This window comes from Lepidothrix coronata, unplaced genomic scaffold, assembly GCF_001604755.1.
Source record: "Lepidothrix coronata isolate B3197 unplaced genomic scaffold, Lepidothrix_coronata-1.0 Scaffold283, whole genome shotgun sequence".
Lineage (NCBI taxonomy): Eukaryota > Metazoa > Chordata > Aves > Passeriformes > Pipridae > Lepidothrix > Lepidothrix coronata.
This window is the reverse complement of record NW_016690463.1, coordinates 253,005-270,012: the sequence shown is the minus strand read 5'-3', so window position 1 is coordinate 270,012 and position 17,008 is coordinate 253,005. Positions and strand designations below refer to the sequence as shown.

The 17,008-nt window shown below is 45.1% G+C and overlaps 2 protein-coding genes across 5 annotated transcripts in view; one reads left to right on the top strand and one right to left on the bottom strand.

Moving 5' to 3' along the window:
- Positions 1-17,008, top strand: part of NUP54 (nucleoporin 54) — a 64,395-nt gene that overhangs the window by 12,563 nt on the left and 34,824 nt on the right. For all 4 annotated transcript variants that reach the window (XM_017836731.1, XM_017836735.1, XM_017836732.1 and 1 more), the window contains one exon: positions 10,189-10,275. The gene's annotated coding sequence lies outside the window, so the exon portion shown is untranslated. The remainder of the gene's footprint in view (positions 1-10,188; positions 10,276-17,008) is intronic.
- Positions 558-16,036, bottom strand: PPEF2 (protein phosphatase with EF-hand domain 2). Its single transcript, XM_017836715.1, has 17 exons — positions 14,912-16,036; positions 11,977-12,161; positions 8,664-8,791; positions 8,137-8,194; positions 7,646-7,821; positions 6,671-6,785; positions 6,006-6,052; positions 5,355-5,521; positions 5,235-5,271; positions 5,001-5,150; positions 4,342-4,677; positions 3,399-3,584; positions 2,604-2,746; positions 1,987-2,093; positions 1,672-1,835; positions 1,273-1,360; positions 558-814 (listed from the first exon to the last, which is right to left on the bottom strand). The coding sequence occupies exons 2-17, from the start codon at positions 12,035-12,037 to the stop codon at positions 633-635; spliced, it is 2,145 nt and encodes a 714-aa protein (XP_017692204.1). The 5' UTR covers positions 12,038-12,161; positions 14,912-16,036; the 3' UTR covers positions 558-632.

Below are 17,008 nucleotides of genomic sequence, written 5' to 3'. Positions count from 1 at the left end.
TTCCCTTGGTTTTGAAAAAGTCAGTTACGTCAATCACTTTCTTAAAACAAGACCCCCTGCTAGAGACAGTGTTGCACTTTGGAGGTGTTTTTTTTTCAAAAGTATTGCTCCACTGCACTTATTTAGTTGCTTCAAACTTGTGGAACAAGCTTACCACAGCAAAGGAACACCAGCAGAAGTTCATGTCATCACTGGAACAGCACTGCTGCTCACAGAGCTTACAAGCTAGGGAAAACAAGAACAGCTAAGAAACAGCAGTCTAGAAAAAACTGTTTATTAAAAGGAAACCCCTGATCAAATAGGCGCTACTTTGTTAAAACCAAGTAATACCTTTACTTCCATTTTACTACTTTCGGATAGACCTGTAACTAAGATAGAACTGTAACTAAGTTGCATCTTCCCCTTGCACAGTCATTTCTACTTAAAATATAGCTTCCTGTACAAATGGTCAGAATTGCAGGGCATGTATTTTGCCTGTTGCCTCCCTAATGGGTCAGAGCTGCTGGTCTCTGCTTGGGGTACCCGCCTTCCGTTTCCCCACTCAGCATCCACAGGCACTCTGCAGTTGGGTGGGACACGGTCCCGGCTGCTCAGACATGAAGGCATTGGACATGACAGCCTCCTGCGGGCTCTCACGCCTGGCACTGCCTGACAAGGCGGAAGGCCTCCAGGAACTCGTTGAAGTCAATGTTCCCATCCTTATTGAAATCGATGCTGCGAACCAAGTCATTGATGCCATCATCCGTGAGCTCAATGTTCATGTGGGAGCTGAACAGCTTCCAGGTCTGCTGGAATTCTTCAAACGAGATAAGACCTGTGGAGAAGCATTTCACATGCTGCAACTCCATCTCCTAGTGTGGAGAACACTGACTAAAACACAACTTAAAGCAGCAAGGAGACATAATACAAATTGTGAGAACAAAAGGCAAAGACTATTTTCTCTTTCCCAAAGTAATTTGATGGAGATTACTACTTGAAAGCAGGTAACACTCCAGATCCCAATTACACTGCATTACTGTCACTGCTCACATCACAATTTTTCTGCTGAACTCCTCCAGAAAAAAGAACTATTAATTCTCTAGCTGGATTGCACACACTTGAAAATGCATCCTGTTTATGGAAACATGCAATGACATTTCAGAAGCTTGGGAGGGAGCAGAAGGATCCAAGCCTTAAACAGTTAAATAAAAACGCTTTTGTATGTACTAAAGGGAGCCCTAAAGTAGAAGGGAACACAAGGAAGTCACCAACACCCCCTGCACACCTGCTTACCTGAATGGTCCTTGTCTATGATCCTGAATATTGTCTCCAAGTTGGATCTGTTCCGGTAAATGACTTCCAGCAGGCTTGACTGGATGTGCTGAAAGAAAACATGATCAGACTCACTCTACCCTTCTGACAGCCCTCTGTCCTGAGTGATTACTGCACACCTCCCCATAAACACAAACATTTCTCGCTCTCAAGAATGTGCCAGTAGTGTGTGATAACTAGCCCCTCCATGCAACTGCATGGACCATCAGCAGCCTGTCCCTTCCGAACAGCACTTTTCCAGGCTGTGACCATTGCAGAGCTGGATTTGCTGGGTATAATTAGGAAGCCGCAACTCAGAGTGAAACACAGTTTTCCCACCGGAAAGCCTGCATCCAAAGCTACCTCTTGGTAGTCCTTTACCTCTTGGCTCCGCTGCTCCATGGCCAGGTCATCCAGCCAGGATTTGTACTCCAGCATGCCATCCTCCGTGCTGCGCACCAGCTGCGGTCTCAGCATTCGCCAGGGCAGGCCCAGGCGCAGGACTGACTCCACTGCTGTTGCCCAGTTGCTCAGTGTGATCCTTCCTGGAGGGAAAGAGACATGGAGACTTCTGGGACACTGGCAGCTGAAAGCACATGAAGTGAGGGGTCTCCCGACCAGCCGCTCACTCAACTTTGTCACTTCAACCTTGCCCTACCAGAGAATTAGCTTATACATCCCTCGGCTCAGCTGTACCTGTGTTGTCCTCATCGTAGGCCTTGAACGCACTGATGAGGGCAGAGGTGTGAGCAAAGAGCTTCTCCCGCAGGGCTCGGAAGGCAGATTCCTCTACTCTGCTGATTCTGGAGGATGCAGAACAGAGAGAAGCACATGAAGGACTTGCAAGAGAAGTTGCACCTTCCCAGTCCTCTGGCTTGTCTGTGGGTTTCCTAGACCCTCATACAACTGCTCTGCACAGCTACAGCTGCATTTCTGCTCATGGCAAGGCACTGCATGCCCAGGGCACAGTTCCCTACAGCTGATGCAGCAAATCTCCACATCAATATGTGCAGTAATAAAACAGAAGGGAACTCAAAGGTCAAAAGTTAAAAGCTGACTTTGAAAAGAAAAACAGAAAAAAATCAGCAGTCTGTAAAAAAAAAAATCCCCTTGGGATCTTGTAACACTCCCTCCTAAAACCCTTGAGGAGCCTCCCTCTAACTTCTGCACAAGGTTTGAATCCTCCTCGAAGGATATTATTTAGAAAAATCAAGCTGTGAAAGTTCAGCTCCAGAATCAAAGTTTCTCAAAACCCACAAAGTTCTCCCTTTTGGAATTCTGATTTGTAATCCAGAGCAACCAGAACACCTTGCCTTTGGGTCATAGTGAGCATATGGGCCGACTTGTTTGCTTGGTACTGAACAAAGTGAGGGACGAGGTCTGGTCCCAGCTTCACATAGGCTCCCCTGTTGCTGCCAATCTCATAGTAGTTTGAGGCTGAAAATATGGTCAGCACCTAATCCCAAAAAAAGAGAGGCACTTACAGTCAGTACATGCATCCTGTAATATATATGTACACGTAAACAACATATGTGATCCCATCTAGAATCCAGACTGTGAACACACCTTGCTTCATGTGGAAAAGGGAGAGTGAGGTTGCAGCTGGCCTGGAAGCCTTACACATGAAAGCTCCACAAGGGCAGCACAGATCTCATGGACCTGGCCACATGTTGGGCTTGTGATTTCACTGTGGTTTCCCAACAAAGCCACTGCCTGAAGTCAGGAAGTGCCCCTGATGAAGTCACTGAAGTGACAACACCAAGTCCTCTGAGAGCAGAGCTAGGCTGCAGCAGCTCAGTAACACCTTTTATATGCCATCTTCAGGAACAGCTGCACTTAGTAGGGGGCCATGGTACAAGTGGTTTCACACCTTCCCTGATGCCCCACACAAGGACATTCTATACCTGCACAGCCACGTCCCCAGCAGAGCAGGTGGCTCCAGACAGCCCTAACAGTTGGAAACACTTCAAAAACTCCCAGTAAGGCTGTTCAGTGGTGTTGCATGTAATTAAAGCCCCATTGGAAGAAACTCAGAGCTGAGAAAAGCCACTCCTACAGCAACCCTACCCTGGAAGGATGGAGACACGAGCCATCCCCCTCACACCGACCTTCCGCCTGTGACAGAACTCGTAGCCTTCTTGCTTGCACTCATGGGAGCGGATAAGGAACTGCAAGTTGTACTTCTCAAGGATCTTCTCTGTCACATCAGGCCCAAAGTAGCAGCCGCCACCTCGCACCTTGTTTGCTCTGCAGCCCTCCTGAGGCATGGGGTCACTCCAGAGAATGTCTAAGATCTGAAAGGATTGGAAGAGTTCACTGAATAAAGTGTATCCACAGCAGGTATCACCTGTCAGGATTTACTAGGCAAATATAGCTCAGTCTCTGAATCCTTTCCCTGCACTGCTGCAGTTATTATAGTGCAGAGGAGCAGAAATGTTTCCTGCATTCCAGCTGAGCTGTCACAGACCTGGGCCACCTTAGAGATGACAGTATTGCTGGCCTGAAGCTACAGGCACACCCAAAGTGCCTGGACAAAGAGAGGTGTCCAAAAATCAGATCTGATACAAGCTTTGCCTTTGCTGCCTCTAAGATGCCCAAGAGCCTTGCTTGTCCTTCTCCATCCCAAAGCACAAGTCCCAGGGCAAGCCCACCAGATTCTGAGGGCACAAGCAGGCTTAGTATTAAACTCCTTTGTTCTCTACCCAAGACATTCTGCAGCCTCCAGAAATGCAAGTGCTGACTCAGTAAGCACTATCTGGATTAAAGTTTAATCTCTTTAACCCTGACCTCAATATACAGCTTTACACTGAAAAGATGTGCAGCACTGGAATGTCTTATGTAATGTGGAATAAGTACCCATGGTTACAGAACACACAGAGGAGAAACCAAGTCCCCCAAGGAGGTAGCACAGGTACCTAACAAAATATCCCCAGGCAGCAGAGATCATCACATGCTCACAGTACAGCCCTTACTAGCTATTTAGCACTGAAGGATCAACTGCTGCAGGAAGCACCAACGGCCCACCAGCTCAGGGCCCCAGAGACTCCTCACCTGCTGCCACTCCTCCTGATGAGGCTGGCACGGCTCATCCCCATACTTCAGGGAGACCGTGCTGGAGTAGGTGAGCTCCTCTGGCTCCGACTCGCTGATGTCCACCAGCCGGCGGCACGTGTCGATTTGCTCCTGCACCGTCTGCCGGATCCACCTGGAGAACTCCAGCCTGTTGGCCGTGCTGGGAGCCTGGGCTGGCTGGGGCTGCAGAGATAGCCTGGGAGCTGCCTCGTTCCCTGCTGCATCAGCCTCTGATTTGCTCTCCCCGTTTATGTCCCGCATTTCCACTTTTCTATTGGACTCCTTCCTTTTCTTCATTCTTAATACAGAAATAAACTGAAAGAAATTAGAGAAATGGAGCTGATCACACCGCTTGGAAACCCACAGCTCCAGCTGTATCATCTTCCATTGGCTGACCAAGTGACCCAACCTTCAAACTCCAATTCCCTTTGCTGTCATCAACTGCTGATGAACTGTGAGAGATATTAGCACCTCTTGGATGTGCCATTCTGGGTTTACAGCTGGGTCCTGTACCCATCAGATCTCTTTATGGACTCCATGGTGCTCAGACACAGCACAAAAGGGAGAGCACATGGATTTAATATGCAATGGGAACTACGCTGCAGAACAAAGGAAGGGAAGTAGGAAATAAAACCTACTTTGTCCCTTTGAATTTTCTCAAGCATGTCCAGGTCAGTGGTGTCAGAGATGCCCCCGTGTAGAATAAGGACTTTCTGATCAATCAGGGTGGCCAGGGGCAGCCAGCAGAAGACATTTTGGAACATCCTTAAGATTTTCTTCCCATGCACCTAGGAGGGCAGGTCAGAAAGGAAAAGATGAAGCATCCACTCTTCAAAGTCTCACACATAAAGGAGACACACACATATGCCTACCTTGTATTTCTGCATCACTTCCTTGGTGAAGCCATAGCTAAAGGAACAGGAGAACAGCAGTTGAGTGGGATTTCACACAAGACCCTCGACATGGCGCTCAGCCCCACACAGAACCCGTACCGTAAGTTGACCATGTGGTCCTCATGGTTCCCACGGTTGAGGTGAACCTCCTTTGGATAGATCAACAGGAAGGTAAAGAGGATGATGAGGACCTCAAGGGACTGTTTGCCTCTGTCTACAAAGTCTCCGTTGAACACGTAGGACTTGGAAGGGGAAGGAAGGCCATTCTGTAAAAGCAAGGAACAGGCGGATGTTACAAGAGAGGCCTCCCCATGGTCTCCATATTCCTCCCCCCCCAGCTGCACAGTCTGTCACTCCTGTCCCAAGTTACCTTGTACAATACACATCCTGACTTAGCTTTATCCTGTAGGGCCCCAGTGCCAAAAGCAGTGGAAGCTGGAAGTCAGCAAGGGTTGCCATTGGTATCAGCACTCAAAAAATGCCCACTGGCACTTCCAAAATGGACATGGATATCAGATTTCAAAGTCCCCAAGGGAATAAGCTAGCTGCTGCTTTATGAAGCCTTTTAAAACCAATTAAACTGACCTGGAGAACTGGACATGAAGGGCCCCATTTTGCAAACACTTCTCAGCATGACCCATGCGATACCTCTCGCAATGCCTGGCCAGCCTCACTCGCCAAATTCAGTGCCTACCTTGCGATACCTCTCGCAATGCCTGGCCAGCCTCACTCGCCAAATTCAGTGCCTACCTTATAAAATATGAGGAACAAGTCATCCAGCTGGCCGTGCAAGTCTCCTAAGAGGCACAAAGACAAGTCAGTGTGTTTACCTTGAACTTAAAAAGACACTAACTTCCTATCAAGTATATCCTTTATAAGTTAACAACCATTGAAACACTTCAGGAACTGTAAAGTCAAAGTTTCCTTACAGTAAGGCAATGTGCCTGGACATGATGTAAGGCTTGAGCTGAAGCCTCAAAAGGACAGCTAAAAATATACACCAGCTGCTGAAGAGTGACTTAGAAATTTTGTTTATCTCTTGCAGTGACAACATAGCACAAGATTGTCATTATGTGGGAGAAAGCTTTGCATACAAAATAACAATCTTAACTAAATTCTCATTTAACAGGATACTGGAGAGAGAAAGGTTTGTTTTCCAGAAGCTGACTGCATCCAGAAGTTTTGAGGCCAGTCCTCAACTGGGGCAGTTTCTGTGATTTAGTAAAACTTCTCCAAGTTTGGGGTGACAGAACAAAGACAACCCAGGTATTTCAGACAGACAGTTGCCTCTCAGTGCATCACACTGCTTACAGACAGCATTTGTGTTTCATGTTCCACGTTAAATACAGAGGAGGGCATTGTGCTCTCCCTACCATTCCATGCTTTTCCCACCGCGTCCACAGCCTCTGACGTACCACACACAGTGACCTCCTCGCTGTAGCAGGTGGAGACGTGGCTGATGTTTGGCAGCTGCTTGAGGTGCTTCCTGGTCTCATGCAGAAGGTTTAAGACATATCGAGCGTGGAGCTGCTACTGGGAGAAAGGCAAGGGATTAAAGCAGGAAATCAGTGGTCTCTGAGCAGCACCGCGGCTCTGTCTGCAAAGGCCCCACCAGGACAGCCCAGATGGGAGAAACTCGCCCTGGGACAAATTCCACAGAAATTCCAGCCCAGTATCACAGGTAAGAGGCTGCTCCTCTAGATCCTTCTTAGCTTTTCCACATTAAACCAAGCTATGAGTTTCCACGTGTCCTGCAGAAATATATTTGCTCAAAGCCAGGGTGTAAGCATTTCATATAGTTGGGACGCAAGACATTTGGTTTAGGAATTGGGTTTTTTTTGGAGAAGGGATATTTTGGCCTATTTTGCAGTTCAGTACCTTGGCTGAGGATGGCAGCAGAACACTGCAGTTGTACGAGGGCTTGTTCTGTTAGTGCTGCTCAAGTGGTACTGGACTTTCTCAAAGACCTCACAATTTACATTTTAAATGCAAGTCAAAGTTGAGTGGCACAAAACATTTTAATTGGCTGTTTCCATTTGGGCCATGCTACGCTTTTTTACAAGTGCAAAAATATCAACAAAAAATAAGAAAGAGGTTCAACATGAGCTGTTATGGATTTCTTCCTTTAGAAATAAAATTCAGGTTGATACTGGTACTGGTTGATACTGGTACGCCTCCACATAAAGTTTTCAGTTTTGTCAGAATTGCTTTCAGAAAGAAAACCACTCCCATGGCAGGGGAAAATATATCATTTCCATCCCCCTCTGTTTAACAGCCTGCCAGCTCATTACACTCCAGTCAGTTTAGCTTGTTGGGAAGGTTAAAACCAAGTTATCTACCCTACACCCCCACCAAGAAGGGGAAAGCGTAATTCCTGTTGGGATCCTTACTTGTTTCTGTTTGAAAGCTTCCAGCAAGGCAGTTGCATGGTCAGGAAGGAGTGGGAAAGAGAGATGGGGTCCAGTGTAAGAGTCTGGCACCTCTATGGATTCATAGTCACAGTATTTTTCCAGCTCTGCCTCTTTGTAGCTTTCTCCACTTATGAACATGCGACTGATAAAATCCCCTGGATGGCAGATCAGGGGATTTAATTGATTTTTTTTCAAAAGAGAGAGACAAGAAAAAGTTGATTAGTTCAAGGTACCATTCTAGTAATTTTCAAAGAAAAGCTGTTTAGCTCGGCTGCAACTGGGTCCTGGTTCGACACCACTACAGAATTTGCAGTGGGGAAAGGCTATAGGGACAAATTTCCATGTCTATGTGTCAGGAAAGATGGCTTCTTGCTCCAGAAATGGCCTCTGCAAAGCCCTGCTTAGCAGGGATCATGAGACCCCACCTGCAGTGCTGCATCTGGCTCCAGATACATCACAGGGAAACTTACTCTCTTTGCTGCTGCTTGGCGTGAACTGCTCCATGAGGTAACTGAAGAAGTTGTGAAGCTGCAAGAGAGAGAGCCCATCATTCATCCTGGAATTAAATTCTGCAGAGTGGCAACTTAGCATGATCATCTTTCTGGAATTATTATGTCTGCCCTTCTCATGTTGTCCAGTATGTAAAACAAACTGCACTGTACCAATGCAAGTTTGGAATACCTTGTGATGAAGGCAAATAGTAGCTTTACCTGCAGCCAAACAGGCACAAGTACAACTACAAGCCCTCCCTTCTCCCTGCCTGACAGCAAGGCAGCCATCTAAGAGAATCTTAATGAAAGATTCTTTCAAGGCTCATAACTTCAGGTTTCATCACACACAAGCAGGCAGAGAATCAAACAGGCTAAAAGGGGGCACGAAACCCAGTCTTCAGCCCACTGAAGCACTTATGGGGTTACCAGCCAGCAGACAGAACCAAGCAAGCCTGTGGCACAGGAAACACCTTGCTATGTGTTTCCCCACTTCCTTGGCACCATACCTTGATCTGGTCCTGCTCACAGGCATACTCGATGGACTGGAAGATTCTCCAGGTGCAGCGGCGGCGCATCTCCAGCCGAGCAACATAGCGCCGATACCACTGCTGGATCAAAACAGCTGCCTTGAAAGCTGGGGGACAAACAGAACCCAGCTGAGGTGCCCTGCTACTGCTCCTTCACCAGCCCTGAAAACTGTAGAGCAACCTCCCTTTTACAGGAAAAGTCCTCACTAATTGTACTCTGGCACCTCAATATTAAGGGTAATAAATCATCCGCTTTTCAACACATTGCAAGAGGTTGGCCTGATCCTGCCTGACCAGACCTCTGAAGCACTCCTAGCCACCACTGCTGGCTTCTCAGCACCACCATTAACAGCTTAAAGATCCAAACACATTCTTCAGTATCAATAGACAGTTCCTCCCTTTCCATCTTCATGTCCATCTTACAGTCTCTGGGTGCCAAGGCTTCAAGAAACCAGAAATTTGACCTGGGCCACACAAAGAGATGGGAGGAAATAAGACACCAAGTCCCCTTCCAGAGCCTTAGAAATATGGGGTTTGTCTACCTCCCTTTATGCCAAATACATACCTCAGCTTTTGCAGTTCTGGAAGAACTTGAGGGAATCTATTGTAGCATAAATGTTAACATACCATTACCTCACAATAAAGACTAAATTACCACCCACAGTGGAAAAAAAGGGAAACACAGCTTTGGCCACTTAAAGAATGAGATGGCAGGAATTTCCAGCTGCCTGTTTGTGGTTCAATCCATCACCAGCACCAGGCACTTCTTTCAGAATGACAGCTGTTTGCCCTGATCTTTTCAACATAATCATTCCTCTGCATTTTCCCAATTCCAGTGTTTCATTAAAAGATTATTTCAGTTAAGATGTGTGCATATTTAGACTCAAGTACACTGGTGCAGTTTCCCATTTCCTTTTTCAAGTTCTGCCACAGAACTTTATGTACCTCTAGAAATTCCTCCATCCTCCCTAGCTGGCCTTGACCCCACTTGCACTAGCTCTGCTACTTGGCATTTCTCTTCTGATTACACTGTGTCCCCTCCTGTTCCTTTCTGGATCCCTACCCTTGAGCCCTGTGCTTAAAACATTTTCTAACAATGCTTGAAATGAAGGTGGGAGGGATGGTTACTCTCTCCACAGGCTGGCCCTGAAATTTAGAGGAAACAACTGAGTTAGGCAGCTAGCCCTGCTGCAGGTGGTTTATTCCCTCGGCATTATGGTTTGTCAGAGGGCCGTCACATTCACCAAAGCAGAGAGAGCACTGCAGAGTGCAGGGGGAAAAAAAAAGAACTTGATTAAGGAAATCCCCCACCCCTATTCAAAGGGCTGCTCCAGGCTTGCAAGAGACAAAGAGATCATATTAATTCAATTAGCTTGTATTAATTACATAACATAAACCACCCCTCACGTACTCCAGCAGGAAACAGTGACCTTTCCCTAGAGAAGATATCCTGATGGCTTACATATTGAAAATAATAATCCTTTTAAATATGGTTCTGTTTCAGCACTGGGAATTGCAGAGCACAAGAAGACAAGTGTTACAGCTGCTGTGCAGCAGGGAACTGAGTCGCGGTGAAGTCGTGGGCAAGAAGGTAAGACTTGGCCAGTTATTCATGTATAACTTCTGTGCCTGAGCCTTCCCTCATGTTGAGCAAATGCTTACTGGTCTGCTGGGCTTGGAAAGAAATTCCTAGTGGTGACTCCACACATGCCAATCAAAACCAGATCCTTTGAAACAGTAAAAATAGAACTTAGGGAAGACACATTATCAAGTGCACATATACCACCATCCACAGCATTTAAGCTTCAGATGGGCAAGGCACTGGTTTTTTTATTCTGCTTTTACATAGACTGACTCTGCAATACCTGCAAGGCCAGTTATTCTAATTTACCAGCTTACCTGGGTGAGTTTCACCTGGCAGGGTTTGTAGCAGTTTAGATAAAACTAATCAAAAAGGGGGAGAAAGATTCATCCACGTTTTATGAGGGTCCAAGCCATGTATCATGATAAGCTCCTGAAAGCATTGCAGAGTGGCAGCACTCAAGCCAAAATATGAACACTTGTGTAAGCAGCATAGCTCACACATCAGCTTACAGGAGGGACTCCCCATCCCCTTCTTCACTCAAGGGCAGGGCCAGTTGAACAGCTCTGCTGGCTACACTTTCTGTAATGAACAGCCCCTGGACCTGGTACAGGTAAAATTAGACAACACCTGGCACACTGTATGTGGGTGTAAAGTCCTGAGCAGCTCCTCATCTGCAGATCACCAGATCTGAAGGATTGAGAACCAAAGGTAAGAAATTCAGAGAGCTTTTACTGCCATGGGAAACTGTTGCTGAGGTATCAGATGTAATGCAGGGTTTCAAATAAGTAACTGGTTTTGTGTGACACTGTTATCTGAAAATAACCCTGAACTTAGCGAAGTCCATGGCTCTCTGGTGCTATGGGTGACAGACAAGTAACTTAAAAGGTGGAGTTTTTCAACAAACAAAAAGCACAATGTCAGTGTATCCCTACTTTCTTAATTTCTAAACACTATCTCCCTTTTCTTTTCAAAGCACTTGCAAACAGTTGGCCCCATCCTGATCTTCTGCCAATGCCTGACACAAACAATAAAGAAGTGAAAGTTTATTTTTAACGTTTCCCTATGCGTAAAATCCCCTTCAAACTCCCTTTGTTCCACAGCAGATCTAGGCACACACACAAAATTGGTGCTGTCACACAGAGGGTTTCATACAAATTGATCGTTACAGCTTTGAGAGCCATAAACAGGTTAAGATCATTAGCAGAGATTAAGAGCATTGTGCTGATATAATTAGAAAAAAAGGCACACTTTGCTTTTCAGCTTTTTGTAGCCACACCATCTCACCTTCTGTAGAGCCAGGTTTATTTTGGCTTTGTTAATGCTTCTGCTTTACCAGTCCTGCACCACTAACAGCCTTGGAAAACAGCCCAGGAGAATGAGCAGGTTGGCACGTCTGTCTCACTGCCAGCACCCGACAACACACACTTTAGCCAGCAAGTCATTAGGCCATTAGGTGTCAATTTTAACTGCTGCTTCATATCTGGTCAGGTTTGGGCTGATTTTAATCTAATCCTGGCCTAAATAGCTGCTGTTTTCTCAAGCCTGTTCATCTTCTGCTGAGAATCCTTGTCACAGGATGCTGAAATACAGAACCTCACCTCAGTGCTATCAGGAAAACCAGGTAACCCAGCACAAACACATCCACCGCACCCTCCTTAAAGCACACACAGCAAACAGGAAAAGATGACTTCTCAAAGAATCACTCACCATTTTCAGACTTCTGCAGGGAGTACTTGTAATCGACATTTACAGAACTACCAGATCCCATGTTCTCCAACCAATGCTCCAGTGTTGCAGACTGGCCCAGTGTCACCAAAACCACCAGAGAGATGCAGCAAACACCATTCAGTCAGAATCAAAACAGCTGCAACATGTCCCACAGTGCTGAGAATCTACAATTAAATATATTAACACTTAAGATCAATGATCAGATGGCCTCTCGTGCTCAATTACCACTATCAGTTTTTTACCAGCTACTTGGGTGTCTTTCAGATGACCCAAAATGAGGATTTTTGTCTCGCTCTTTCCAATTTCAAGTCAGCTATATAAATAGGAACCAGTTCAGCACCTTTCCTACTTTCATATCTAGATACTGTGATTGTATGGCAGATGTGTAAAAAGTTTTTCAGTACTGGTCAGGAACTATAAAAGCCATGAAGTTGACTGATTACCCGTCAGTATGTGCAGACAAATATTCATGCATGTAGTCACCTGTGAAGGATAACTCATTATGAGGGATGAACACACATGGTATTTAATCTTGTTATCTGTGCAGTACCACAGCTGGAGGGTAGATAAGTCTAAAACAACAATTACCTATCATAAGAAAATAATCAGCTTTGTTAAACACTGCTTTCCTTCACCTCATGCATATACTACAGTGTAGGAGCACATGATGCCATCGCTTGCCAGCATAAAAGGGCAGGACAGCCAGACTTTGGTAACTGGAAGGAAGCTCTGGTCAGAGCAAACAGATCCTATATCCAGATCAGGTCAAATTCTGAACTACCTCACTTTGAGGACAACCAGAATGCCATTCACAGATACCTTTCCCCCGGTAAAAAAATCCAGTCACACACTACTGCCAAAGCAGCCCCAGGCTGTAATGCAAAATGATTAGATTTTAAATCTAACCCAGAATTTGTGGGGGGGAGAAAGCTGAGAAATGGAGGAAAGGAAATAAACACCTGTAAAAGTGTTAAGCCTGGTGCTTGCAGGAGAGCACAGCTCAGAGGGTTTTGAGGAGTCTGGACAGAGCAACTACAGAGGTGCTTCTCCCCAGCAGAGAGAAAAGTCCTTCTCCTTTTCTCACCTCCTGCAATCCTTGTGCCTCCTTCCATCTCCTTGCACCCATCCCACATCTCTCCTCCCAGAATAGCTCCGATCCAAAAATACTGATTGCAGGAGCACGTCCGGTGTTGCGTAAGGTGAGCACGTGCCACGTTGGCTCAGGAAGGTGAGCCCTGCTCAGCCACACTGCAGCACGGCAAAGTTCCAAGGCAGAGCAAGTGCTGCAATTCTCTCCCTTGCCCAGGATGCCCAACTGTACCATGGCATCTTCACAGTAACTGGATGATGCAACAGGAAGGTACAAAGCAATGCTCTCATTTTATTCTAACATCATTTCATATCAGTGTCAGAAGTGGCCTGAAATCACCACTGAATTATATCCAACTTGATCTGGTGCTTTACAGCCTTTATGCTTAAATAATGCAGGTGCTCTGACAACTTTTCAGGTTAACTACTCCAAGGGACAATTGCACACAAAATCAGGATCCCTAACACTTAAGGGGCTCTTATTTGTAACCTCCTGTGCCAGCTTCAAGGGGTGGAGGTGGCTTCAGCTCTTCAACGAGATCAGTACCTTTAAAGATACCCTTAAAAATGCAAACATGAGCAAAAAAAGTCCTTTTTCAGGAACTAGGACACTTCCAGATGACTTTTGAAAAATGGAGAACAGATTTGAAGCAAACACTTAAGTACAAGGTTTGGTACTTTGGTTTAAGGATGCGTTCAGAGGTACTGCCTGTTTTGTTGAAATGGGACTTTGGAATTAAGATTACCTTGGCAACACAGAATCAAGTTTTCCCTCATTTCCTTCCTAACCTGCAAAACAAAGACTATTATTCAGGCAGCCCTACCTGAAACAAATTTTGGCCATCCATCCCAGGAAATGGCTTAGTATTAGTGTGCTCTAGGAGCACCTGTGGAGTACCAGCATAAGCAACAGCACCAACCTGTTTATCATATGAACAGGCTTATCAACAGGTCCCTCCCAAGCAGCTCCTGGAGCTGTGAAGTCTTTCAAGTTCATTACCCTCAGATCTTTGTGAGGGCCACAGCCCAAAGAGGACACAGCAGTAAACCAGAATCCAGTGGAATCAAACCTGTTCCAGGGGTGGGAGGAGTGCGAAAAAAAATCCACCAGTCCAACTGCTCAGCACCTCTGATTCTTCCTCATCCACTCAACAGTGAGGTGCACCCTTCCCTTCCTAAAGAAAGGCACAACCTGGAAGACTTGCTCAAGTTGAACAGCAGCATCAGCTCAAATACAGGCTGTCCTAAACAGCCAGGTGAGACAACATGATGCATCGAGGGAATGACCAGCTACTGACCACTCCTTCCTCTCCATGGTCCTGGCCACCATTCAGAGTCTCAGTAGAGAAGTAGCCACAGACACGTAGGGAAGATGTTCCCTGTTCACCAGAGGTAATATTCCACAGACAGGAGAAAAACACATGACAGCCAGACTTCAAAACTTCACAAGCCACTGGATACCACTTCTTGGAAGTCTTCAAACACAAGCTGTCGACTTGCTTAATAACAGTATTGAATACCACAAAACTCAGGAAAACTCACATAAATCTATTTGGGTCAAGCACCCCAAAACAGGAACAACAAAAACCTAGGTCAGCTTCCTGCCTTAGCACAAATATTATTTTAACTTCTTCAAAACAAAAGCAAGTGACAGCATTAACTAAATCCCACATACTCTGAGCCTGTGCACATTGCAGATCTGTGCAGAACTGGGTGCCTGACCCACAGGCCAGGAACACCACAGCTAACAGGAATCCTACTCCAAAACATGGCTCCTAGGAAAAGTGACATTGCATGGATCATACACAACAGGAGCCCCACTAACCTGCCCATTTTATAGACAGTCCAGCAGCTGAGGGGACAGATGAGTAGAACATGGAAGGCAACAAGAAGACAGACTTACTGAGATTTTAACAGGGAAAAACCTGAAAGACATCAGAAGGAAAGTTTCACTGAAAGAAAACAGCAACAGTTTTAAGAGCTACAGATTAATTGATAAAATAACCAAATACTTCTCTCAAGAAAGCAAATCTCAGGTAGCACTAGGGAAAGTGATAATCCTGCCTTGCCCCTAGGAGTAAATACTTATGTATGGCCCATGTGTACATTGGACTCAGCACATCTTGTAGCTGGAAAGGAGATGGTGAAGCTTGTATACAGCTCAGTATATAAAAAGGATATTTCACCTCAAACTACGGGTGCTGGACATAACACCCTGTCACAAAAATAAAACGAAAAATGCAACTTACCTTGCCAATTCCTAAGTTAGGGATTTGTTGAGATAAACACAATAGAAGCTCTCCGCTTGGTAGATTTTTGTTCTATTCTGTACTCAAAGATATGAATGATCTTTGAAGCGATTGGTTTGATTACAGATGCAGAAACTCCTCAGAATGCAATCAAGTGAGGTGCTCCCTTGGGCACGCAGCAGGACAGGCCATGTCTTCGTACATGTGCAGCCCAGAAGAGGTGTGGACCCCTCGACTTAATTACTGCCTTAAAGAATCCTCTCTCATGTGATCCTTAAGAAAGGCTACAGGCCTGAACCTGGATTAGGATTACTGAAGGGATTATAAATGAGATACACAGCATGTTAGCCTCTCCCATCTTAAGAGTCAGTTCTAACACACTTGCAAGTCACCTTTTGCTAAATGCAAATTTACAGAGAAAAAACAATTAATGGTTTCACCCTTTACCTCTGTTGGACTGTAGTTTTGTAGCTAGGGGATCTATACTGCAGAAGGGAAAGGATGGGGAAAAAGGATTACTTAGCTCAGTTCTGTTTCGTTACTTAACAATTCTAAGGCTTGAAAAAGCAGAAAAACTACTTTCTTTTTAAGAAGTGGACACACAAAGCAGATGAAATCTTAAACAGAAATAAGTGATCCTCCATTTTTAAAGAAGTAAACATGACAGAACCATAGAATGCCATGCTGGAGAAGTACCTTAAAGATCATCTAGTCCAACCTTTCTTGGCAAAAATTCCCACAAAACACCCAAACCTGCCAAAATAATGCATCAGCACTACATTTTAATGTTTCCAGCATTAAGAGTTTTATTTAAAGTATTAGCAATCCCATCTCTGCACTTCTGTCAAATTTCAATTCTTATTAAAAGTAGCTCAGCTACTCACAGGTTAAATCATCTAGTTACTATGATGTGTCATTTACCACTTATTTAGTATTTATATTTTTAGCTTGTCATTAAACTAAACCCACAAAGTAATTTATGTTTTTGATTAGCACAAGAAAACCATTCTAGGTGGCAGAAAGCTTTTTATTGGAAATGAGCATGTTTGAGTGTTTATTATCACACAAAATGCAAGCCTTTCAAGAAAATAATTTAGAAGAAAAAACCTTAAATCCTTGTTTAAACTTCACAAGCACAAACAGCTGCCAAGACCCAAACACAACAGCAGCAAATTTTTTTCTGAATATTCATGGATACTTGTAATTTATACACACTAGATCTGCTTGTACACATTAAAACATACATTTGGTTAAATTTACATACCAGTAGCATCTGGGCACACCCCTGCCAGCAGATAATCAGCCTAATGGTGCAGAGGTTAGGATGACAAAACAGAGCCACACCTGGAAGGATCCTTTTGTTGTAGGAGGCTGTTATTTAAGGAAAACCTGGTGCCATCAGGTGTCAGTGCCTGCTCTGTAATTTAAAACAATGGCATTCTGCAATCCCAAAGATAGTGAGCACAATTACATCTTCCTCCAGGAACTCTGTTCAAATTTATCCTTCTGGCATCCAACTGCTGTACAAACTGGGTCAGGGCAAAGCTTGCAGCACATTCATCCAGTCAGGAGGACAGGATGCAGATAAGCAGGTTATGAGACTCAGCACAAGGAGATAAAGGGCCCACAGCTCCAGAAGGTGCTCTCGGAGCAGTCTGCATAACCAGTGCACA

What these genes read in the sequence shown, in the direction of transcription:
- PPEF2 (XM_017836715.1), bottom strand. Translation starts at nt 12,037, where the DNA reads ATGGGATCTGGTAGTTCTGTAAATGTCGATTACAAGTACTCCCTGCAG. An exon ending in CTACGATGAGGACAACACAG is followed by an intron (nt 1,836 to 1,986) that starts GTACAGCTGAGC and finishes CTTTCCCTCCAG; the next exon opens with GAAGGATCACACTGAGCAAC. An exon ending in CATAGACAAGGACCATTCAG is followed by an intron (nt 815 to 1,272) that starts GTAAGCAGGTGT and finishes GCTTCTCCACAG; the next exon opens with GTCTTATCTCGTTTGAAGAA.